The 26,018-nt window shown below is 38.7% G+C and overlaps 1 protein-coding gene across 8 annotated transcripts in view; it reads right to left on the reverse strand.

Annotated features, from left to right (window-relative positions):
- Positions 1–279: 279 nt before the first annotated feature.
- The window catches only part of LOC119505186 (zinc finger protein 596-like), an 81,861-nt gene continuing 56,122 nt past the window's right edge, over positions 280–26,018 (reverse strand). Inside the window, exons 2-7 of one of the 8 annotated variants that reach the window (XR_005210694.1) lie at positions 16,814–16,894; positions 15,050–15,176; positions 14,189–14,272; positions 13,673–13,755; positions 11,480–13,280; positions 280–7,868 (exon numbers count right to left, since the gene is read on the reverse strand). Coding sequence is in view for 4 of the 8 variants with exons in the window: in XM_037797835.1 (XP_037653763.1) it covers positions 12,078–13,280; positions 13,673–13,755; positions 14,189–14,272; positions 15,050–15,176; positions 16,814–16,825 (1,509 nt within the window). In the remaining 4 variants the exon portion in view is untranslated. Of the gene's footprint in view, positions 13,281–13,672; positions 13,756–14,188; positions 14,273–15,049; positions 15,177–16,813; positions 16,895–26,018 lie in introns of all 8 variants that reach the window. The other 7 variants (XR_005210693.1, XR_005210692.1, XR_005210691.1 and 4 more) reach the window with 7 other exon arrangements.

Genomic DNA, 26,018 nt, shown 5'->3' on the forward strand with positions numbered 1-26,018 from the left:
TGGTAGAGGGCTCAACCCATCAAACCACCAGTCCCCTATTTCTGTGAGCACATCGGCAACCTTCTAGGTGGGGAAACCCAATACTCCTGCATTCTCTACCAGCTTCTCAAGGAGGCTCTGCATATTTTTTTCATTGTTTTTTTCTATTTTTAATTAACTTTTTTTAAAATCAACTATATCCAAAAAATTTTAAAAAATACAAAAAATAGTTTCAAACAAACCCTAACAAGGGAGTAAGAAAAAGACAACTAGCCTAAGATAACTACTTTACTTCCAACATGTTCCTACTCTACCCCAAGAAAATAACCTAATATAGCAACATTTCTGTGAACTTGTTCCTATCATACCCATCAGAAATTAACAGACCATAGCCATTCTTGGGCATTCCCAGAACATTAAATTTACATGTTCAGAGACTTTTGGATAGTGCTTCTGACCCAACATGAATTCCTTGGGACACTAAATATTTCAGCAGGAAGATAAAACAGATTCTGATCAGTGTGTTCCACATTCAATTGTGTTTTGTTTTCCATTTCCTTTCCTTAATTTGCATAACTAAATTGCATTTTCCTCAAGAAATGGCTAAACTTCTCTGGATACCTAGCCTATGGGATAAGAGATTTTATAGCAAACTAGAATAGGTGGATGCTTTTGAACCTCCCCTTTCTTATGAAAACTGTAAATCAAAAGCAAAACTGCCACCCTGATAGTGATAGTCTTCAAGAATGATAAATATGGGCTGACTCTCTCCTTGGGGTGCTTGGAGAGAAAACACATCCACTAGCACTTAGTGGCTGGCTGTCACATTCCTTGCCATTTTTGCTCTGAGCATTATGTAAAACTTCATGGAGACTGCTTAGCCAAGTATGTGTATTTTATGGCACTTGGCCAAGATTTGCTGGTATGTTTCCAGTGGTGGGGTGGGGAGCAGGGCCTCTAACCTACACATGAGTGGTGCATGAAGACTATCTACCTGAATCAGCTGCAGAGCAAGACCCACTGGCCATGGGGAAATGACGTGAACTGGTGAAATTGACCTTCCTTTGTCTCTTCTCTATGACAGTGAATATTGTTCCATTCAATGTCTGTTGTGACTTGTATTTTACTGGAGACCCCAAGACCTGCATGGAATGGGTGGACATATTTTTTACATTCTCCATGCTTTGAGACTCCCTCCTTCACTCAGAAGTGTGGCACAGCTAGAAGAGTCACTAAGAAAGCAACCCAAATCATGGTGGATGCATGAGACCATCAGTTCAGTCATTCCATTATGGTCCCAGCTTGGAAGATGATTGGCTGACTGTGTGCTAACCTCCCCCTGGACACATGGGAACAAGTGGGATGTAAGCAATCTCCCTGTTAATAGGTATGAATTGGTATGTTCAATGAGGGCAGAGATGTGGGAGGTGACCCCTCAAAATGTAGGGAAATACACCCTGGCTGCTGGGTGTGCTCATACATCATCCAACATTAATGGTGTCTCAAGGGTTGTGAATGAAACCCACAGGTCTGAGGACCCCACATAGGGAAGTCAACCTAGTCCAGGCTATTGTGGGCCCCAAATTATACCCATTTTCACTCAGGGCCAATAACCCCATGACATTGCTTAAAATGAAATTGATAAATGAGGTCATTTTCAAGAGTGAAATACAGAAGTTAGAAGAGACCCCTGTTCCTTTTGTTATCCCTGAAGATAGGGGGATTGGTAGAAAAGCTCCACTGCAACACCCTATTTTGGGGTGGAGATGGCAGCATGGCTTAAACCATTTACACTAAGTCTTCCCACGATGGACAGAAGCCTGGAAGCAGGAAACCATTCCAAAAGGTTGACACAGAGACTGACCAGGGGAAAACAAAAGAGGAGCCAAGGTCCACAGCACCCACCTACATGTCCAAATGGATTCACTTACTAAAACAGGAAATAGACAAAGAAGAAATTGATGGGACCCCTGCAGAACAACTCTGCCAGTGCTATCAGGCAGAAGGGGTCCTCTCAGAGGTTAAGGCCCTGGTATGAGCCATAAAGGAGGAGGAAGAGAGCTCACAGGATTGGAAAGCTTTATAAATCTAAGATTCCAATTCTAAGATTTAGAATCTTTACAGGGAGGAAGGATACATGGGCTACTGTGTTGGTTTGCAACAGTATGTACCCCAGAAAACCATGTTCTTAAAGCTAATTCATTTCTGTAGGCATAAATCTATTGTAAGTAGAAATTTTTATGAGGTTAGTTCCATAGGATGTGGCCCAGGGTGGGTATTCATCCTTTTACTGCAGTCCATTATAAGAGTCAGAAAGCCATGGAAGCAATGAAACCCAGAAGAGAAGAGAGACTAGCAGATACCACAATGCAGCCTTACCATGTGGTACAGGAGTCAAGGATCACTGGTAGCCAGTCTTTGGAAGAAAGTATCACCTTCATGATGCCTTGATTTGGACGTTTTTCTCAGCATCAAAACTGTAAGCTAAAAATTGCCATTGTTAAAAGCCACCCCATTTCAGGTGTCTGCTTTGAGTAGCCTAGCAAACTAAAACAGTTACTAAGGCTTCTCTGTGCTCTGACCAGGAAAATGAACAAGACAATTCTGACTTATGATGACTAGGTTAGGGAGCTTGATTTCTCCCATACCTGTACCCTGATCTTACTCCCTTTAAAAAGAATGACTAGGTGTGTGGCCAAGTCCCTGGGTTGCAACTAGGGTTTTGTGGCTCTGTGTCCAGTTGGTTAGAAGGGGAAAAGGGAGGAAACAAATGTTCTTGGGAATTTTAGATATATTAACAGTGATCCTGGGTCCCACAGCAGCAAGGGCAAGCTGGTGACATTAGGAGATTTTGGAACAGATATGGTGACCACTGGTAGGCCAGTGCATGTGTGCTTGTGGGTGGGGTCCTATGGGCCATTTCTGGCATTAATAATCAGTTCCCTCTAAGTGTATTATAGATATTGACATTTTTGTTGCTTATGGCAAGGAATACTACTGCCACTTGAGGGGCACAACCCCTCACAACAAAGAATTTAAGACATAACTATGGGGCATGTCTAGTACCCTTTGCCACCGAAGTTACCCAAGCACCACTGGGTTATTCCACTAAACAGTACAGCCTCCCAGGTGGGGCAAAGGATATTATCCTGTTGTTTCAGAACATGCTGCCAGGAGTGTTCAATATCAATTTGATAGCCTATTCTGACACATAAAAAAGGCCTTGAGACTGAAGGCTTACAATAGATTATGACAGATTAAATGTTGAGATGACACCTTGGCTGATATCATTGCTATCACTGACAAGGTTGAAACCCATACATGGGTTATTGACCTGGCTAATGCCTTTTTTTCAATTCCTTTGTAGGATTAAGATCAGGACCAATTAGCATTCATGGAGAAAGGCCGTATTAATTATACTTCCTCAGAGATGTATCAGTTCCCCTGCAGTACATCACAAGTGCTTAGGGCTAGACTTGCCAATTACCCCCAGAAGCCCTTGTCATGCACTATATTGATGACATCCCCATTGCATGCCCCACTAAGGAATGGTCCTGCCACTTTCTTGGCTAAATGGGCCCACAGTTCAAAGATGTTCCTACTGATAGTACGGCTTGATTCACAGTGGAAAATGCAAAACTCAAAAGGTGATCGAGTTCATTGGGCTATGGCTGCCATCTGTCCCAGTGATGGCCACCTTTTGACTGAGACTGGGAAAGGATGTTCTCCCCAGTTGGCTGAAATCTATGTGGTGGTGATGGCTATGCAGGTCACTCCAACAACTTTCTGCTACATGTTTACAGACACATGGGCTGTTAAAATTGGGTTAGCTGTATTGTCTGGTGACCATCAAATCAATGGTTGGACTACAAGAAACTCTCCCATGTGGGACAAATGCTATGAAAGCAGCTTTGAGCATGAAGGAGATCTATTTGTCATCCATGTTGATGCCCATGGTAAAGGGTCATTTGAAGCAGAACATGAATGGAATTCCCATGCCAAGGAAGCATGCACACAACATAATTGCTGGATCCACCACAGAACAGGACATGGTATGCCACCTCAGTTACACTAATGGACCAAATTCTGGGGACTCTTTCTAGATGAAGCAGAGGCCAAAGACAACAGCACACTCTTATGACTCCTAACAATGATCCCAGGACATGCAGCCTGGTGAATACAGTGCCATATCAGCTGATGCTTAAGCCCAACACAAGTGTGGCAACTTGACCACATTGGACTGCCTATATGAAATCATGCATTCTGATGGTGTCTCACTGCTGTAGACATATAGTCCAGATATGGGGGTGCAATTCTTGAGCACCATTTGGAATCCCAGGAATACCACTGCAGCCTAGGAGAATCACCTCTGCCATGTTTCTGGATATCCAATTGGCCTCTAATCAGATCAAAATACCTCATTCACACCACAAGCAACCCAGCAATTGGCATGCTCCTATTGCACAGTATGGACCTTTCATGTTCCCTCTGACCTCCAAGCAGAGAGAAAGTACATTGGAATGGTCAACTTAAAAACAAATTCACAAAGGCCATCAGGAATAACAACATACCAGGTGGTACTCCCATGTAACTAAAGCTATTTGGTTATTGAACACTTGCACTCCACTGGAATGGAAATTTGGCACCACAACTTATGTTGGAAAATATGGAGCTTGGAGGGGTGGATGGGCAGGCAGTCACCTAATTATGCTATGCCTGCAGAATCCCAATCTCAGTACAATTTTTTTTTCTGCTGGAACACACTCCTTGGGGGTGGTTTGTAGAGTGGGCTGCAGTGGTATACTGCAAGGGACCGAGATTCCAACTTGGACTCCATGGGCATGGTGGATGAAGCAACAGAACACAAGACAATAAGGTTCCACTGGTTGTATCTGGGAACCTTGAAATTTTGGTACAGGAATGTGACATCATAGGCTGTGCCAAACTTGTTCAGGATGTGACTTCACTCCCAGAATTTCATGACCAAGGCTGGAATGTCTGGGGCAATGAGTCCCCACAGAAGTTGTGGCTTTTGGGCTTGGACAGCCTGGGTGGCCACATGTGAGCAGCCTCATCTCATGTAATTTGGCAAAAGCACATTTGCCTTTACTTCTGGGATGGTATATGTCTATCTTCCCAGGTTATCTCACAATGATGGACAATCCCATCATCCATTGGTGCTGATGATACAGGCTTTTGCTAGAGCTACCAATCAAATTCTGGCTCTGTCAGAACTTCACCACTTGAATTGCAATGACAGACCATCTCTCATCATTCCAGCCAAACTTTTAATTTAGTGGACCACACAGGATGTACAACATAATGTCTTGAGGAAACCACTTTCTAGATGAGTATGGTACACTCCACTGGACATGGAAGATGCCTTTCCAAACCCAAGAACTTCCCATATGGAATCCCCTAACTTTGGAGAACTTCTCCCTCTGTACCAAAAATACAAATGGCAGCAGACCATACCTAACAGAAGTTCCTAATGACTATTGTGTGGTATAATTCTGAGGATAGTACTTCTGAGCCCAAATTTAATGTTATTATTGGCAAAATACTGCAGTGCATGAAAAAATATGCCAATATACTGTACCTGAAGCTACAGCTGGAGTATATGCAGCACATCAACCTGGAAATCTATGAGTGTCACCCTAAGAGAAAAGCCCCACATAGTTGTTTGGGTAGACCTTAAGTCTGGCAATGGCAGCATCCCATTTAGCTGCATTGCCAGGAAGGAGGGCCTTCTATATCAACATCAGTATGTGTACTGTTCATATAAAGTGGCCAGATGGACTTTTACTGAATGTTATAGAGATAGACAATGTGCAGACCACCAGCTAACAAAAAGAGATAACTTACCATATGTCACATAACTACTGGGTCAAGGGAACTACACTAACATTAGCATTAAGAAAAGCTGGATATTTTATTATATGGGGGTGTTCATTTGTATAAAACTTTTCCCCCTACTGGGGACGGGGGGTGAGTGTGGGCAATGCAGTTTAGTATATGTAGTTCCCAACATCAGTTGGGAAAGAAACATATCCTCTAAAATCAGCAATCTGGGCTGTTTTGCATATTGTTGCCATTGCACAAGAGATAAATCTGCAATACAACAGTACCCTCAATCAGGTAGTGTGTATCATCATTCCTGGAAACAGGGTACAACAAAAGGCTATGAATAACCTACCAAATATTATTGTAAGAGAATTTAATTCTATACTTGATTCATTGGAGCTACTAGAACAATAGAGTGCAGCATCCCTTGACCTCCAAAACTGTAGTGTGGACACTATGATGGTGCAAATGGAGGGTGCTTGCATTATGCTAGGAGAGAAATGTTTTCACATTTCACAAATCAGGTCATACTGTGAGAAACAGAGGACATCAAAAATTTTTAGTTCAAATCCTACACAAGATTGGGGAAATTCATCCCTTTGACCTACTTAGCTGGTTTGGACTATGTAGTGGGTATGGTATCTGGTTGTAATCCCTTTACCAAGCAGGCCTGATCAAGGTGCTGAAGGCCCTGATGAGCAGAGGCACCCTTAAAAATCAGTTCCAAAGGATGCAACATTTAGAAAGTTTAAGAAGTAATAATCCAATTATGCTTTAGAAATGAACCTTAATGGTCATTAGGATTAAAGACATTTAACTGTAACTACTGTTAAGGCCCCATAATGCAGCACTTTCTGTGGAGTATTTTTAAAAGGTATTTACTTCTTTATCCAAAATAAAAACTTTCATATCACATCACATAATTTTTTAACTTACATAAGGGACAATTATTTCATACAAGTGTGGAGTTTTTAATCTTACGTTGAAAAAATAAAATTTCCACCAGCTTTTGTGTATCACCTGAAATTGATGCTGAAATGTTACTGTTAATCTGGGTGTCAAAGAATACTTTCCATCATGTAGGCGCCAAGAATTTCAGTATCCATAGTTACAGAAAGTACATGACTGTGTCAGTAGGATAACACCTACTCCAGTTTTCATAAAAAAGATGTAAATTAGAATTGCACTGAATCTACAGATTGTCTCTGAGAGATCTGATGCCTTAACGGCACTGTTTTGAGTCCATCTTTATAGTATATTGCCCATATATTTAGATTTTCTCTAAATTCTGTATTTTAATTTTCAGTATAGAGCTTTATGCATCTTCCATTAAAATCATTCCATATTAGTGCTGTTGTAAATGCTTTACATTTCATTTTACATTTTTAAATTGTACTACTATATAGAAATCCAATTTCATTTTATTTGTACTTTGTAAACTGTGACTTCCCTAAATTTACTAAATAGTGGTTTCCACATACCCAACCATGTCCTGTGCAAATACTGTTTTCTTTCACTTTACCAAGCTTTGTTTTTTTCCCCTACTCTTTGGCTTATTACTTACAGATTTCAACCATAAATGAACAGAAATGATGAGAGAAGACAGACTTTCCTTGGTCTCTAGGGTAAAGCATTGTCTTTCAATGTTACATAAGATGCAAGTTGTGGTAAGAACAGATGTAATTGTTGTGGTCCCAATTTTAGTAAGAAAGCAGAGTATTTTAAATGTATGTATAATGTGAACTGAAAAGTATACATAAATTCATGCTCTGAAGAACAATTCTTCCAAAGCTATGTCTTCATGGATTGGTTCTCCACAACTGATCCCTCAGAATGAAAGTGCCCATGGGTCTTATAGATTTATGGATGTTACATCTTTGTTCAACAAGACTTCAGTGAGTTCTTACCGACACTCTCCAATGGGGCCTTTGGTAAAAGGCAAGAGGAATCACCTGGGTTTCTGCTTTTTTTGCACTGAACTGCTAAGTACAGGATACTCTAACCGCCTGAAGAAGATTCTGGTCTTCAACATGAAGTACTGTTTCCTGTAAGACCAGAAAGAAAGTGATGATATCTGCTTACCCTTCAGATGCTCGACTGACTGACTTAAAAGACAGTCATGAGTTCTTAGAGACACCAAAAGTGCTGCCCCACTCAATGGCATTTATTTACCCTAGAAGGCCCTCAAATCACATTCTCCTTTCTCCAATCCAAAACCCAGAGCATTTTCACCAGTCTCCATAACTCAGTCATCAGACACCCAATCTTTTGCCCAAACCCCTCAAACACTACCTCACAGGGCTACAACCACTGATGTCAACAAGCTCACCAGTTTCTCATCTCTTTGTCCCTGAACTCCAGTCCCCAGTGGTCAAGACCCTGTCCCCTACCACCTCAACACTGTGCTTTTCAGGTTACAGCTACTTTTTCATTGTTCCCTGGCCCCTTGAAATCCCTCTTTCTGTATGTGTTAGAATCACTGGAGCTCCAGGGGTAGCTGAATGTTTAAATGAAGCCAGGAAGTCCATGCTTCTATCCCCATATGCTGAAATTCTACACACACATGACCACAGAGTCCACACAGTTGCACAGTTGAAAATGCAAACAGAAACATACACACAGGCAGGCACAGAACTTCCAAATGATTGCACCAATACCTGACAACATACACATATACACTTATCACACAGCCATACAGACTCCTCACATAACCACACTCTCTCAAAGTATCTACAGTGACTACAACTGAGTAGTATTTATTAGACAGGGACCCATAAGCAATGATAAACCTGGAAAAAATGTCAAAACAGCTATTAGAAGGAGCTGGAAAGCAATGATTACAGACAGGACTTGTGGGTTTATAACCTCTGAGAAAAATGGAACCAGAATGGTGCATGCAAAGTCTACACTAGATTTTCTGCTGAGGCGTCTGACAATTTTCAGGGTGAGATTATAAAGTCCCAGAAGGAAGAGGCAGCCTTTCTGGGTTGAGGACAGGTTGACATTTTCCAAAAGCAAAATATGGGTACTTCTGATTCCAGGTAGAATGTGGTGACTAAAGGCAAACAACTAAATAAATGACCCATTAATACATACATGCTTTTAAGGATCAAGGAATTGTGCACAGAGAGGACTACATGAACTTAGCTTCAGAAAGGGAAGTACTCTTGTGAGGAGAGCGGAAATCCTGAGACGTTTCCCCACATGGAGGAATTTACTTAGTGTAACTCTGAAAACCGTAAGCAGAAAGCTACCAAGGTATTAAAAAATCATGTGGGCTGTGAGTGGCTGGAGGGTGGGATAAAATCAAGAGCACCCTAAAAGTCAGGGATGATTTCTCCCACAGTCTATTAGTTGGGGCTGGAAAAGAAAGGCTGCGTAATACCTCCTGCAGTTCCATGTTTCTTCTGAAGATGCCTGCAATAAATACAGAAACAGGCTGACCTTAAAGGCGTGAGGATTGGACTGTGCGCAATCTGCAGAGTGCAATTCAATTCCTGAGAAGAAAATGTTGAGCCTTCCTTTGCTTAAGAGAGGCAACAGCCAACTTCTATAGGGAAAGCATCATCCTCAATCTCTGCCTGTTTGATATAACATTAAAAAATATGATCCGTGAAAAGCATAAAAGAATGTGATCAATAGAAAAAGACAGAAGACAGATACATACACATAGATTATAGATCCCATGATTAGAGTAAAAGGAATATAGGATAGTTATAAGAATGTGCAGATTGAATTATGTACTCCAGAAAAACGTGTAAATTTTAAACCATTACTGTGGGTGTGAAACCATGTAAATAAAATCTTGTGAAGATGTAATTTTTAGTGAAGGTGAGAACAAACTGAATGAAGTTGGAAATTAGTTCTACTACTGGACGCTTTGTGAAGAGAAAGCCACATGTAGAAGCAGATGCTGGATATTAACAGAACTCAGAAGAGAAAGGAGAGGACGTGAGAGAGGGATCCAAACTACTGGATTGCCAGTAAGGCAACATCAAAATGCCAGTCTTTGGGGAGAAACAAAGCCTTCTAGTCTCAAACTGTAAGCTAATAAATTTATGTTAAGCCAACTAAGTGTGTGGTATTTGTCTTAAAAATTATGACCATATGCTCCATGAAACTGATGAAATGATTAAAACACATGAAAAAATGGAGACATGCACCAGCACAGGGTTTAGCAAACTATGGTCTATGGGTAAACTTAATGGATGAGGGTCACAGATACTACACATAGAAGCCAACATTAGTGACCTTGAATATCCATCAAAATCAAGTATTCAAACAAAATCAGAGAAATAGTGGAAGGGTAGAATGAGGGGTATTACATAATCCCTCATAAAACATGGGCTGATTAATTACAATCATCTCATTTTCACACTAAAAAAACAGGGATAATTATAAACTACAGATAAGTACAAGAAACATGCCTTCTCTTGTCATCCCAGTAGAGGAAAGAGCACCACCATTCTCTTTCCTATCCCTTTGCACACGTGTATAGTAGGGGCTGGGAGTCACTCCCAGTGATTTGAGGATTCCTGAGTATTGTCTTGGAAATATGAACAAATCAGATTCTCATGGATTCTTTCTGTCTTCATTTTGTCAGTGTTCTGCCTGGTCTAAGAAAGGCAGCTCTTTGTGGTTACATAACTAATGTTTAAGCATATAAGGCATTCTGAATCTTGGACACTTCTCACATCTCCAGTGTATTTCCATATACTTGTGTGTTGTGATCTCTGTTCTTGACAACAGTCCTTTGCAACAAAATTTGAAAGTCTGTCATGACACAGTGCCAGATTCTAGAGTCTGGGAATTTTCTGGTCAACGTACCCAGAATACTCCAGGGCTGACACATTTTTTCTTTTATTTAAATACTTTCATTCTTAATATCTTTCTAAATTTTGATGGCAATACTAAATGGCATATTAAAAAAGAATTTATGAACCACCAGAACATACTTCTAAAGTGTACTTATTTATACATGTTTGCCTTCATCCTTAACATGAACATACACATTACAACACTAAGGTAATAATTAAGACACAATTTTCTGTTTAAAATGTTTCCAGTTAATGGTCATAGTTATCTTTTGACTGATCCAAATATTTATTTACAGCTACACAAAAAAACAGAAAACAAAAAACAACTAGTATGTGGCCAAAATATTGTTTTTTTTCAGCAATAATTTTGTTGCTTTTATATGCACAACTATGAATCTGAGTTTAATCCCATTTCATATTATTTCCTGCAAAATTCTTAATACACTATTCCCAGGCCACTTCACAATCATACACTGTAATCTTATGGGTTTCTGATAGTTATGTCTTGTTCAAAATTCTGGATTCTTTGCTAAATTGTGTACTGAAGGAACTTATAAAGTCTTTTATGTTCCAATCTGAGATTTCCAATGTGAAATCCAGCTGAAAGTTTTCCCATTTGATTAGAGGATTGTCTCCTCAGTGGCAGAACATTAATGCTGAGAAAGGAATAAGTGATCTCTGATTACTAATGCCTTCTTTTCATTCATGACCCTGAGAATGTTTTACACAATGTGTTAGTTTTCTGGCATGTTAGAAGTTAATTCTATGGCTAAAATCTCTTCTATGTTAAAAGCATTTAGAGTGTGAGTGCTCTCATATTGTCTAAGGGCAGATCATACCTGAAGGCTTTCCCACACATATGGAATTCATAGAGTTTCCTTCCAGTTTGAGTTCTCTCATGTTGTCTAGGGTTAAATAATAAATTAAAGTTTTCCCACAATAAATTAGTTTTCCCACATGGATGATATTGTAATGATTTTTCTCTAAACTGAGATATTCATGTCCTCTAAAGCTGGAACTAGTGAAAGTTTTCCCACATACATGACTTTCATGAGGCTCCACTCCGATGAGTCCTCATGTATCATCAAAGGTCAGATCAGTGAGTGAAGTCTTTCTCATATACAAGTCATTCATGGGGTTTCTTAACAGTGGGAGTTCCATGTTCCGTAAGGCCAAAACAGTGAGAAATGTCTTTCATAAATAGAAGAAATTCATAGGGTTTCTCTCCTGGTAGGTTCTCTCATGTTGCCTAAATATTATTTTTACAGAAAGATGACACTCTTTTGGTTTCCCTTCATTGTGAATTCCCTCATGCTGCCTAAGGGAATAACAATGAGTTAAGGCTTTCCCACACTGATGACATTCTTCCAAAGGAAGTTCTTTTGCTTTGTCTAAGATGAGAACATTGAGTGAAGGCTTTCCCACATCAATGGGCCTTCAAAGTTTCTCTCCAGTATGAGTCCTCTTATGTCGTGTAAGGGCAGAACCACGAGTGAATGCTTTACCACATAGATGACATTCATACGGTTTCTCTCCAGTGTGAGTTCTCTCATGTTGTACTAGGGTAGAACAATGAGTGAAGGCTTTCCCACATTGATTACATTCATATGGTTTCTCTCCAGTATGAATCTTTTCATGTCGTCTAAGGCCAGAACAATGAGTGTAGGCTTTCCCACATAGATGACATTTATATGGTTTCTCTTCATTGTGAATTCTCTCATGTCGCCTAAGAGAAGAACAATGAGTAAAGGCTTTCCCACATAGACGACATTCATATGGTTTCTCTCCAGTGTGAGTTCTCTCATGTTCTCTCAGATGAGAACATGAACTGAAGGCTTTTTCACATAGATGACATTCATATGGTTTCTCTCCAGTATGAGTCCTCTCATGCTGTCTAAGGGCAGAACAGTGAGTGAAGGCTTTTTCACATAGATGACACTGATGTGGTTTCTCCCCAGTGTGAATTCTCTCATGTCGCCTAAGAGCAGAACAATGAGTGAAGGCTTTCCCACATTGATAACATTCATACGGTTTCTCTCCAGTGTGAACTCGCTCATGTTTTTTAAGATGACAACATGCACTAAAGGCTTTCCCACATAGATGACATTCATATGGCTTCTCTCCATTGTGAGTTCTCTCATGTTGTCTAAGGGCAGAACAATGAGTGTAGGATTTCCCACATAGTAGACATTCGTAAGGTTTCTCTCCAGTGTGAATTCTGTCATGTTGTTTAAGGAGAAAAGATCTACGGAACGCTTTCCCACAAAGATCACATTCATATGGTTTCTCTCCATTGTGACTTTTTTCATGTCGTTTAAGGGCAGCACAATGAGTGAAGGCTTTTCCACATAGATGACAATCATAGCTTTTCTCTCCAATATCACCATTGTACTCTCTAAGACCAGAATTTTGAATAAAGGCTGTGCCACTTAGATGACATTCATATGATGTACCTCTAGTAGGAACTTCCTTATTTTGAGTAAAAGATGACTGGTCATTGAGGGCTTTTCCAAATACTTTGCTGAAATAGGTTCTCTTTCCCATGTGAGTTAAAACACGTTGAGTCACTTTGGATCTGTGAGTGAAATCTTCTTGCAAATCACTACACTTTAAGGATTTCTTTGGAATGATGCAAGATCTCTGCATTTGGGAAGTAGAAGAGCGACTTAGAAGGTTTGTCCATATACATTCATTTATCATTTTCTCTACAAATGAATTCTAGACATTCAGTGATAGTCTTCATTTAAAATCTTCTCTATGTTAATTACATTCACATTATTCTCCTGCATGCATGGTGAATTTCTCTTTTGTAGTATCCCAACTGCAATTATCTGATCAATTTTTAAGACTCCATAATGTTTCAAAGATAAGGTTAATTTTTCCCTAAGTTCAAAATATTAAAGACTTTTTGCTCGATTAATTAGCCTTTAAGTCCAATTTTATTTACATTTAGGTGATTATACTGAATTCCTCATTTATTTCATTCCTAGTTATTTATTCAGAAGAAAAGGATTCACAACCATTAAACTTACCAATGATGTAATGGCAGATGTGTCTCTCCTGCATATAAATTGCATGGGTATCATTTCTTGATTTTTAGAGCCACTTTCCTTGCCTGAATAAACAGAAAACACCAAAACATTTTCTGGGTAGATTTAAAAGAAAAAAATGTTGATAAGATTCAAATGCCACAAAAACGTTTCAAATTTTGACAATTTAGCTGAAAGAATATCAAACTAAGGAATACTTTAGGAGTAAAACACATTATAGGACATTGACAATTGAAACAGATTTTTGGGATTGCAATAAGAGAAAAAAGAAAACAGAATTTGGGAAGGTAAAAACATGGAAAACCTTCAAAGAGGAGGACCAGGACAAGGACCATTATGTGAAAGTTTAACTCCAATAGTACATGAACACCCATTTTGATAAAGTCAAAGACTTGAATAGAGATCTCTCACAAGGAAATCTGCAGCTCTTATTTCTAAAAACCTACCATTCAGTGACGAGTTTCCTCCTTGTATAGGATATTGGTTACTAGAGCTCACCTGAACTCAGGTTTCCTTCTCTCCACAGCTCCTCTCCTTGCTCCAAATGAGAAAGCATATCTGATTTGAAGATCTGATATCCTGCTTGTGGGAAAAAGATAAATTGATTTTTGAATTCTGTGCAGATAACAGTGCATTATCATTAAGTCTAGGGCAGGCTGCCAAAGAAATATGAGGTAAGCATTGAAGATCAGCCAAGCTTTGGAAAAGTACCTGGAACATAGACCATTTACAGTCATTCACCATTAAACGGGTAACTCTTGAGCCTGTATGCAAATACAGTGAGGACCTGTGGTTGTTCAACTCAGAGACTATAGCCTAGTTCAAAGAGATTGTAGATGCCTCTGTATTTTCAAATAGGTTGAAAATCTTATGTTTCCACAGTGGATTATTTTCAAAACAAATGTAATATATATATAAGCTCCATCAGAACAATCTAGGTTCTATGGGGGAAAGGATATGCCTGTTGTTTTTACTATTAAGTCCGAAGCCTCAGCACAGCCATTAGAGCAGAATAATTATTAAGAAAATATGTAATCCAAGCATTTACTCCTTCAAAAAATATTCACTGAGTTTCCAGCATGTTCTGGGTGTTGGAGGTTGAGTGGTAACAAAAATACAAAATTGTGGGTCAACAAGATCACATTCTAATGGGTGAAAAACTAGAAGTATGTAATAAGTAAAGAAACAAATTTCTTTTTAAGGTAGATTTTTTTGTTATAAAATAATACAAAATCCATTTTAAATATAAAGGATAAAAATAAGGGGAATATAACACAATGTGGAGAAGCTGTTCTAGATATTTGCTGAATAAACATGATAAGATTAGCTAGATAGATGATGAAATTTGGACAGACTCACCCACTGAGACTAGATGATTGATAATCTCCAGCATCACATCTCTGAACAGCTTTCTCTGGGATGTGTCCAGGAGAGCCCATTCTTCCTGAGGGAAGTCTATAGCTACATCTATGAAGGACACTGACTCCTAAAACATCATAGACATTTGGATTCAGACAGGACCATCACTATCAATGCCAGAATAGGTGTTCAAAATAATAGCCCTAAGGAAGGAGGAACTGTGTATAGAAAGCTCAAACTATTTTGGGTGGAACAGTCATTCTCAGTGGTGAAGTGCCATCTACCTTTCATATACACATATAAACATATACAAAGGCTGAATATGTAAAGCTCCATTATAAAGAAATATCATGACATGTGATGTGAGGAAAGCTAAAAATTTCCCAATAAACTGGTAAGTATGACTTAGAGATGGTGATTATAAAATTTGAACTTAAGTACTCATAACTAAAACACTCTTTTCTGCCAATTTCATGTAAATCTATAGCAAGGGTAATCAACATCCATGTTATGCCACTTTTAAACCATGACTTTGGATAGATTATTCCTCTAGATGACCTGTTTCCTCTCATCTATGAAATCCCTTAACAACCTCTTAGGCATTCTGAAAGATCCAATCAGCTAATGCGTAAGTGCTTCCTCTGTATACAAAACTCATCGGTCTATTATTCATTAAAATGACAAACAAACCTTGCAGCAAAGACCAAAGTTCCGCAGAACTAAACAGGTTTGATACAGAACTTGGTTTTGCGAAGTGCTCCCTCATGCAACTCTATATATCTCAGGTGTTCATCATAACATGGAATTACACATGGCACCCAGCACATGCCATGAATCCTGTGATTGCTATACTGAAGGATGGTCCTAGCCTGACCATTCCAATGGTATGAGATCTCCCATTCTCAACTTTCCACAGGACTTCCAAACATCAGTTTTGTCTCTTTTCTGTTTTCATCTTGCCTGAATCTTCATCTCACCTGTGTCTTCAAGAATAAGATTCTTGATTTGCCGTGGTCTCTCCCATTCTTCAAAAAATTTTCCGAAGGCCATAAATTTTACATTACCTACTATTTTTCTCCTGAGTAAACAACCAAAATTAAAGACATAATACTTCCTATCGATTGCTTCTACTTATAAAATTTGAATAAAGGTTATTGAAAAAATGGAAATTGGGCATTTGGGGACAAATGCTTTCAATGTGCAAATTCATTCTATCAAAACATGAAGAAAGTTAAGACTGGGGAAAATAAATGATTCCTCATTTACTTCTATTACCTAACACTCACTTGTGCTCCTCTAGAGAACACAGAGTCCTCCACCCTAGCGTCTGTAACACTGGGTGAATGAACTTACCTGAAACATCACACTCCCAATTGGACTGTACCTTCTGCTCTTCATCAACTCTATCATCTTTGTTTACCATGTGCCTAAGCCAACTGGAGGCACTTAATAATACTAATGAGTGCATAATTTCTCCAATGTGGCCATGGGCTGAATGAGAAAAAGAAAACCTCACTCATCTCTCCAGTGTATTCACAGCCTTAACAGAGGTTGGAACAAAGCAGTGTAATGTTGGAAAGGAGATTACTTATTGATGAACCCCTAATGTACTATAACCATCCCAGAGACCTGGATAAACGTAAATTGCAGTGCAGATCTTTGAATAGTTCCTGATTATGCTTAGAACATCCAAGACAATAGGAAGAATCTGCCTATCTGCTGTCAATGTAAGTATAATTTCAGTTGAAAGAATTCCCTACTCACCAGCAGTTGCATTGTCAGTAACTCAGCTGAAAATTGTCTCCTCTGGGTTTTGACTCACCAACAGATAGCAGGAGAGCAAACCTAAGAAAGGAGAAAGAAGACATGAGATTCCAGTCCTTCTTCACAATTTCCAGACCCATCTCTCATGAATACTTCCTTTCAAATAAATAGGAACATAAAGTGTACTCCAAGTGAAATATGAGGAGGACCCTACTTTTCCAAGGCCCAAAGTAAGGTCTTGGGTACTCTGGCTAATAAAGAAGATAAGGATACCTTCATTGTACAGGTGAGAACATGAAGATTATTGAGTTTATACATATATGAGAAGTTGTCTGTTTATAGAAAAATCATGCAGTAAAGTTAAAATACATCCCTGCTCATTGTTTTTCCCTATTATTGATACTAGGCATTAGTGTGGAAATTTTCTTACAATTAATGAAACAATATTGTTACAATTATACTAACAACTAGCTCATAGTTTACATTAGTGTCACAGTTTCTGTTGTACAGTTCTATGATTTACAAAAATTTTTACCCTGGTAAAATATATACACCCAGATACTTTCCATTTTAATCGCACTCAAAAATAGAATTAAGTACTGTTAATTACATTCACAATGTGTTACCATCACCACCATCCAACACTGCAACTTTTCCATCACTTCAAACAGAAACTCTGTACCAATTATTAACTCCCAATTCCCTACTCCCACTGAGGCCCCTGGTAACCTGTGCTCTAGTTTACTTTACAAATTCACATATTCTAATATTTCATATAAAGTAAGATCATACAGTATTTATCCTTTAATGGCTGGCTTATTTCACTCAATATTTGATGGCTTCAAGGTCTGTCCATATTCTCACATGTACCAGAACTTCATCACCTTTTATGGCTGAATAATATTCCATTGTGTATATACATATATATATACATACATATATATACTACATTTTGTTCATCCATTCATTTGTTGATGGAGACTTGGGTTGCTTCAATCTTTTGGCACTTGTGAATAATGCCAGCACAGATACTGGTGTTCAAATATCTATTTGAATCCCAGCTTTCAATTCTTTTGATTATATACCTAGAAACTGGATTGCTGGATCATAAGTTAATTCTATATTTAACTTTCTGAGGAGCCACCAAACTGTTTTCCACAGTAGCTGCACCATTTCAGATTTCTACCAGTGATGGGAATGTTCCAATTTCTCCACATCCTCTCTAACCCTTGCTATTTTCCATTTTTTAAATAGTAGAATTTGGGGATTGAACAATGCCCCCCCCACCACCACAAGACATGTTCAGGTCTCAACCCCTGGTCCTGTGGTTGGGAACTCATTTGTAAATAGGACCTATGAAGATATTATAAGTTCAAGTGTACCCAAACTGAATCTGGGTGGGCCTTAATTCATTACAGCAAAAGAACTTATATAAGCAAAGAAAACTGGACATGGAAGAAGTCAGAAGCTGAAAGTTAACAGAACCAAGAAAAGAAAGAAGATGACTCTGTCATCAAATCAGGCAAAAGCCAAGGAATCCCACGACTGCTGATCAAGAAGATATCAACCTCAGGAGGAAACAATTGTTCCGGCCTCTGAAACCATGAGACAATAAATTCCTGTTGGTAAATCAGCTCATGGCATGTTCTTCGTTTTAGCACTAGGAAATAAGTTTTATGCACTGGAAAGCAGGGTGCTATTTAAAAAACCTAAAATGTGGAAATGGCTTTGTAATTTGGTAATGGGTAGAGGCTGTAAGAATTATGGGGTCTCAAAAAATGAGCTGAAGAGAAAGCTTGTATGTCTTAGAGAATACATAATTTGTCACCAACAGAATGCTGGTAGAAATACGGATATTAAAGGTACTTCCAGGGATGCCTTAGAAGAAAATAATGAGTGGGTTACTGGAAACTGGAGGAAAGGTGATCTTCATGATATAGTGACAGAGAACTTGGCAAAATTGCACTCTGACAAAGGATGGAAGGCAGAACATGCAAGTGACCAACTTGGGATACTTAGCTGGGGTGACTCCCAAATTAAATGAGGAAGATGCAGCCTGGATTCTCCTTGTAAGTTTTAACAAAATGTGAGAGGAAAAGGATTAGCCAAGAATTAAACTCTTAAGCACAAAAGAACCAGAAATTGATGACTTTGAAAATTCTGAGACTATTCATATAATGTGCTCTGAGACTAGAGAGGCATCTCTATCAGGGCCCTCCTGGAGCTTTCAGTGATCGAGTTCCAGAGGATGGGGTCCATGTGAGATTTAACCACCCTGGCTAAAACAGGTGCGGCTGAACATGGGTTCAATCATTTCAGTGGACGTCAAGATTGGAAATGCAGCATACAAGAAGGATTTGTGGAAAGTTCTATGTTTTGGTCCCTTTGAATTATGCACAGAACTGGCAAGGTTTTTGCAAAACTTGTATGAACAGAAGAAGTGCCTGAAAGGAACAGAAAAAAGATGAATTTAAGGAAAAATGAATTCATGGGCAGAACCACAGAAGCAAAGATCCAGGAATAAAGAACTCCTCGTTCAGGAGAGCAGGGCTACCCACATGTATGGAAAAGTCAGGTCTGCGACCGTGCATGGAGGGGGCAGTCACAATACCTCATTGTTCATGGAGAGTCCAACAACCCCAATGCTTAGAGATGATGGGGTATCTTCCTAAGCATTTGCAGAGAGCCTGACTGTAATCCCAATCCTCAAAGAGGGTAAGGCCTATAATGTAGTGTTTTGGGAGAGCATGACCTCAATGCAAGCACTTGGATAGAGTGGAACCATTCCAGCACACATAGAGGACAAAATATCAATCCACAGATAACATGCAGACTTTCAGACATGGAAATATTGGAGTTTTCATGGCTGTGTTTCAGACTTCTTTGGGACCATGACTCTTGTTTTCCTTCCAATTTCTCCATTCTTGAATGGGAATGTTTATCCTATGCCTGCCCCATCATTGTATACTGGAAGCACATAAACTGTCTTCTAGGTTTCACAGATCCACCAGAGAGGAATTTATTAATTCAATTTTACTGAATTATACAGTAGTGTATTCATTACATTTTTTTTATTAAATGCTATTTTATTGATAGATTCACAACCATCCAAAATGTTCAATCAGTTGTTCACAGTATCATCATATAGTCGTGCATTCATCACCACAATTTTTTGAACATTTTCATTACTCCAAGAAATAAAAATGAAAATAATAAAACTAAAAAGTACAAAAGAACACCCAAAACATCTCATATTCCTTTTCCCCAACTGTTATTCATTTACTTTTTGTCCCCCTTTTGTCTACTCATCTGTCCATACACTGGATAAAGCGAGTGCGAGCCACAATGTTTTCACAACCCACAGTCACACCGTATACGTTATATAGCTACATAATCATTTTCAAAAATCAAGAATACTGGATTGCAGTTCAACAGCTTCAGGTATTTCCTTCTAGCTATTCTAATACACTAATAACTAAAAAGGGATATCTATAAAATGCATAGGAATAACCTCCAGAATGACCTCGACTGCATTTTAAACCTCTCAGCCATTGAAACTTTAGTTTCATTTCTCTTCCCCCTTTTGGTAAAGAAGGTTTTTCAATCCCATGATGCTGGGTCCAGGCTTATCCCTGGGAGTCATGGCCCATGCTGCTAGGGAGATTTACACCCTTGGGAGTCATCTTTGACATGGGGGGAGGGCAGTGTGTTTACCTGCAGTGTTGGCTTAGAAGGAAAGGCCAAATCTGAGCAATGAGAGAGGTTCTCTGGGGATGACTCTTAGGCACAATTACAAGTAGGCTTAGCCTCTTCCTTTGCAGTAACAAGCTTCATAAGGGCAAGCCCCAAGATTGAGGGCTTGGCCTACTAAAACAGAAGTTCCCAATACTTGCAAGAATATCAGGAATTCCCCAGCTGGGGAAGTTTAATGTTTCTATTTTTTTCCCCAAGTTGGTCAAGGGGGCTTTGCAAATACATTTATGTTTTCTGCCCAAATTACTCCGGGATATATTAAGGCTTCATGTTAACCTGTACAAACCAACCAGATCTCACCCCCTATTCAAGGTTCCATGTAATTATGGTGTTTGAATAAACTGACCACACAAATTATATAGCATGCTACAGAAAACAGATTTTCCACCAAATGAACATCAATTTCTTTGATCTCACATAGAAGCTGAAGTTTAAAAACACCATCCTTTTCCTCAAGTCTGGTTTACCTTAGTCCTAACCAAGTCCATTTTGTCTGATCTCTTTCTCAGCTTCTTTAACATTTGCTGTATGGAGTAATCCTGACATTCATAGCTGCCAAACTCTGGCTCTGTCAGATGTTACACATATACCCGAAGTTCCAGGGACTGACCAGGTTATACACAAACAGCTCATCATTTCAGAATTTAGAAATAACCATTACAACTCATGAGTAGATGTGACTGCTGAAAGAGATTACAATCTAACAACCTTTACCATAAGCCTTCCACTAATAACCTATGGTCTCAGATTCAATTCTGAGCACATTATAGTTAGTCCATATTCATGAGGTGTTCTAATGTTTATCTTTTTGATTCCAGCTTATTTCACTCAACATACGGTCTTCAAGGTCCATTCACCTAGTTGTATACCTTATGACTTCATTTCCTCTTGCCGCTGCTCAATATTCCATTGAATGTATCCACCACAGTTCACCATTCTATTTACTGGCTGATGTACCCTTAGGTTACCTCCATCCGTTGTGAATTGTGAATACTGCTGCCATAAACACTTGTGTGCCATCTCCATTCATGTCCTGCTCTCAGTTCTCCCAAGTATACACCAAATAACAGGGTGGCAGGACCATATGGCAACCCCTTAGCTTCCTGTGGAACCACCATATGGCCCTCCAGATAGGTTGCACCATACTACTTCCCTACCAACAGCAAATAGGTACACGTCTCTCTCTGCATTTTCTTCAGCAGTTGTATCTTTCTGTTGAATTTTTAAATGGTTTTAGTTACACACCATACAATCCATTCTAATTAAACAATCAATGATTCCTGGTATAGTTTCATAGTTACGCATTCACCGTCATAACCTATATGAGGACATTTCCATTTCTTCTGCAAAGAAAAATGAAAAGGAGGGAAAAATGAATAAAAAGAAAGAAGAAAAATAAAGTAAAATACAATGAAAAGGTCAGACACTACCACCATGAAGAAACTTGTATGACTCCCTTATAAACCCCTCTTATACACATTTAGTTTTGTATATTGTCTTTGTTACAATTAATGAAAGCATCTTACAATGTTACCATTAACTATAGACTCTAGTTTGCATTATTTATTTTTCCCTTGTACCATCCAATTTTCAACATCTTGCAATGTTGACATTCACTTATTCTCCCTCTTTTAAAAACATTCTTATATTTGTGCATTTAATCACCATCATTGACCACTGTAGGTTTCCCTAAGTTATACAATCCCAGCCTCTATTTTCTGTCTTTCATTCTGGTGTCATACATGCCCATCAGCCTTCCTTTCTCAACTGTACTCACATTCATCTTTGTTCACAGTACTTAAAATATTGTGCTACCATTACACAGTATTATGCTATCCATTTCTCGATCTATACAATCAATATCATTTACCCTGTGTACTCCTTCAGCATCAAATGCCCAATTTCTAACCTCTATCTCCTGATAACCTGTGTTCTCAACTTTTACTCTCAAATTTCACTCATCAAAGTTAGTTCATATTAGTGAGTCCACAGAGTACCTGTCCTTTTGTTTCTGGCTAACTTCACTCAACATAATGTATACTGTGTACCATTTTGACTTTTGGAATTTAAATGTCATATTTTATTTTGCCACTCTTTCTCTTTTTACTCTCACTGATAGTCTTCATTTCTACTCTCTTCTCCAAACCTCTCTCCTGTCTTTTCCTATTTTTCGCTAGTGCTCCCTTTACTATTTCTTATAGAGCAGGTCTCTTGTTCACAAACTTCCTGTGTGTTTCTTCAAAAAAATTTAAAACTCTCCCTCATGTTTAAATGACAGCTTTCCTGGATATATGATTCCTGCTTGGCAGTTTTTCTCTTTCAGTATCTTAAATATGTCATTCCACTGCCTTCTTGCTCCATGGTTTCTACTGAGAAATCCACACAGTCTTATTGAGCTTCCTTTGTATGTGATGGATCACTTTTCCCTTGCTGCTTAGAGAATTCTCTTTGTCTTTGACATTTGATAATCTGATTAAGTGCCTTAGAGTAGGTCTATTTGGGTCTATTCTGTTTGCGGTACACTGTGCTTCTTGGATCTGCAATTATATGTCTTTCTTAAGAGATGGAAATTTTTCAGTGATTATTTCCTCCATGATTGTTTCTGCCCCTTTTCCCTTCTCTTCTCCTACTGGCACACCCATGACACATATATTCATGCATTTCATATTGTCATTTAATACCCTAAGACACTGCTCATATTTTTCCTTTCTTTTCTCTATCTGTACTTTTTAATGTATGATTTCAGATGTCCTGTCCTTTAGTTCCTGAACCTTCCTTCTGCCTCTTCAAATCTGCTGTCATATATATCCATTGTGTTTTCCATGTCTTCTATTTTGCCTTTCATTCCATTGGGTTCATTCTATTGTGCCAACAGTTATTTTCAAATTTACAATTTCTTCTTTATGTTCATCCAATGTCTTATGTCCTTCATCTTTTTAGCCATATCTTCCCTCAACTTGTTAATGTGATTTTTGAATTGATTTGGCATATTTGCTTGAAGATCTTTAATTAGTTGTTTCAACTCCTGTATCTCATTTGAAGTGTAAGTTTGTTCCTTTGACTGGCCATATCTTTGTTTTTTTAAGTGTGATTCATAATTTTTTTTGTCTATGCATCTGGTTTCGATTACTCCAATCAGATTTTCCCAGACCAAATGCACCCACATCTCAGGAAGAGGGTGCACAATTAAGTTGTGAACATTTTCATCACCAAAAAACATATATACATATATATATATAAGAATAAAAATTAGAGTAAAGAATACACAAAACATCCCATCCCCCCATCCTTTCCATAATGCATTTATTTTTGTCCCCATTTTTCTACTCATCTGACCGTACACTGGCTAAAGGGAGTGTGAGCCACCATCACACATTCACACAGTGTAAGCTATACAGTTATACAATCATCTTCAAGAATCAAGGCTACTGGGTTGCAGTCCAACATTTCAGGTATATCCTTCTAGGTATTCCAACATACTAAAACCTAAAATGGGATATCAATATAATATGTAAGAATATCCTCCAGAATGTCCTCTTGACTTCATTTGAAGTGTCTCAGCCAAGGAAACTTAATTTTGTTTCATTTCTCTTCCCCTTTTGGTCAGGAAGGCTTTCTCAATTACACACTGCTGGGTCCAGATTCATCCCCAGGAGTCATGTCACACATTGCCAGGGAGACTTGCACTCCTGGGAGTCATGTCCCATGTCGGGTGGAGGGCAGTGAATATACCTGCAGAGTTCACTTAGAGAGAGAGGCAACATCTGAGCAACAAGAGGTGCTCTGGGGCTGTGAGGCAAAATTATAAGTAGACTTAGCTTCTCCTTTGCAGTAACAAGCTCATAAGGGCAAGCTCCATGATCAAGTGCTCGGATCTTTTAAATTGGTAGTCCCCAGGGCTTGTGAAAATATCAAGTCCCCAGCTGGGGAAGTTTAATATTTCCACATTTCCCCCCAGTCCCCCAAAGGGATTTTGCCAATATATTTTTATTCTCTGCCCAAATTACCTTTGGATATATCGTGGTTTCACACCAATCTGTACAAAGCAACCAGATCCCACTTCCTATTCAAGTTCCATGTAATTATGGTGTTTAAATAAACAAATCATACAAGTTAAATTATATAGTGTGCTACACAAAATATAGGTTTTGCACCAAATAAGCATCTCTTCCTTTGGTCTCACACAGAAGTTGAAGTTTTAAAACATTGTCAATATTTCCCTTTACCATTCTAATTTACCTTAGTCCTCATGAAGTACATTTCATTCAACTTTAACATTTGCTGAACACTGACATTCATAGCTGCTGAACTCTGGCTCTAAGTTTCAGTTGTCACCTCACACAGATATCAGAAGTTCCAGAGACCAACCAGGTCATAAAGAAGAGCTCAGCATCTCTGAATTTAGAAATAGCCCTTAGGACTCATGAATAGGTTTAACTGCTGTAAGAGCTTACAATCTAGGAACCTCTACCATAAGCCTTCTGATAAGCTATGTTCTCATTCAATTCTCATATAGTTAGTCCATATTAGTGAGGCATTATATTATCTTTTCATTTGTTTTATTTCACTCAATATACTGTCCCCAGCATCCATTCACCTAGTTGCCCACCTCACAACTTCATTCCTTCTCACAGTCACTCAATATTCCATTGTATGTACACCACAGTTCGTCATACCTTTCATCAGTCAATGTACCCTTAGGCCACCTCAATCCATTGCAAATCGTGAATACTGCCACCATAAACCTCGCTGTGCAAATACCCATTCATGTCCCTGTTCTCAGTTCTTCAAGTATACATTGAATAGAATAACAGGTTGCAGGACCATATGGCAACCCCACACTTAGCATCCTGTGGAACCACAACACTACCCTTCAGATGGGCTGAAATATTCTACTTCCTCAACAACAGTGATTAGGTACACCCTCTCAACATTTTCTCCAGCACTTCTATCATCCCTTTGTTTATTTTTTAAACAATTTTATCTCCCCACCATACACTCCCTCCTAAGTAAAGAATCAATAGTTCCTAGTATAATCAGTTTTGCATTCACCACCACAATCAACATGAGGACATTTCCATTTCTTCTGCAAAGAAAGAGGAACAGGAGAAAAAAATTAAAAAAAAAAGACAAAAAAAGGAAAAACAAAGTAAAAATAAAATCAAATACAATAAAAAGGTCAGACAACTCCACCAATGCCAAGTATCCCATACACTTCCCATACATCCCCCTTAAAGCATTTAGCTTTGGTATATTGCCTTTGTTACAATTAATGAAAGCATATTAAAATGTTGCTTTTAACTATAGACTCAAGTTTGCATTGTTTCTATTTTTCCCCCAAATACCATCCCATTTTCAACACCTTGCAAAGTTGACATTCCTTCTTCCTCATATAAAGACATTCAGATATTTGTACATTTAATCACAATCACTGACCACTCTAGGTTTCACT

Source organism: Choloepus didactylus, chromosome 10 (genome assembly GCF_015220235.1).
Source record: "Choloepus didactylus isolate mChoDid1 chromosome 10, mChoDid1.pri, whole genome shotgun sequence".
NCBI classification, from domain to species: Eukaryota; Metazoa; Chordata; class Mammalia; order Pilosa; family Megalonychidae; genus Choloepus; species Choloepus didactylus.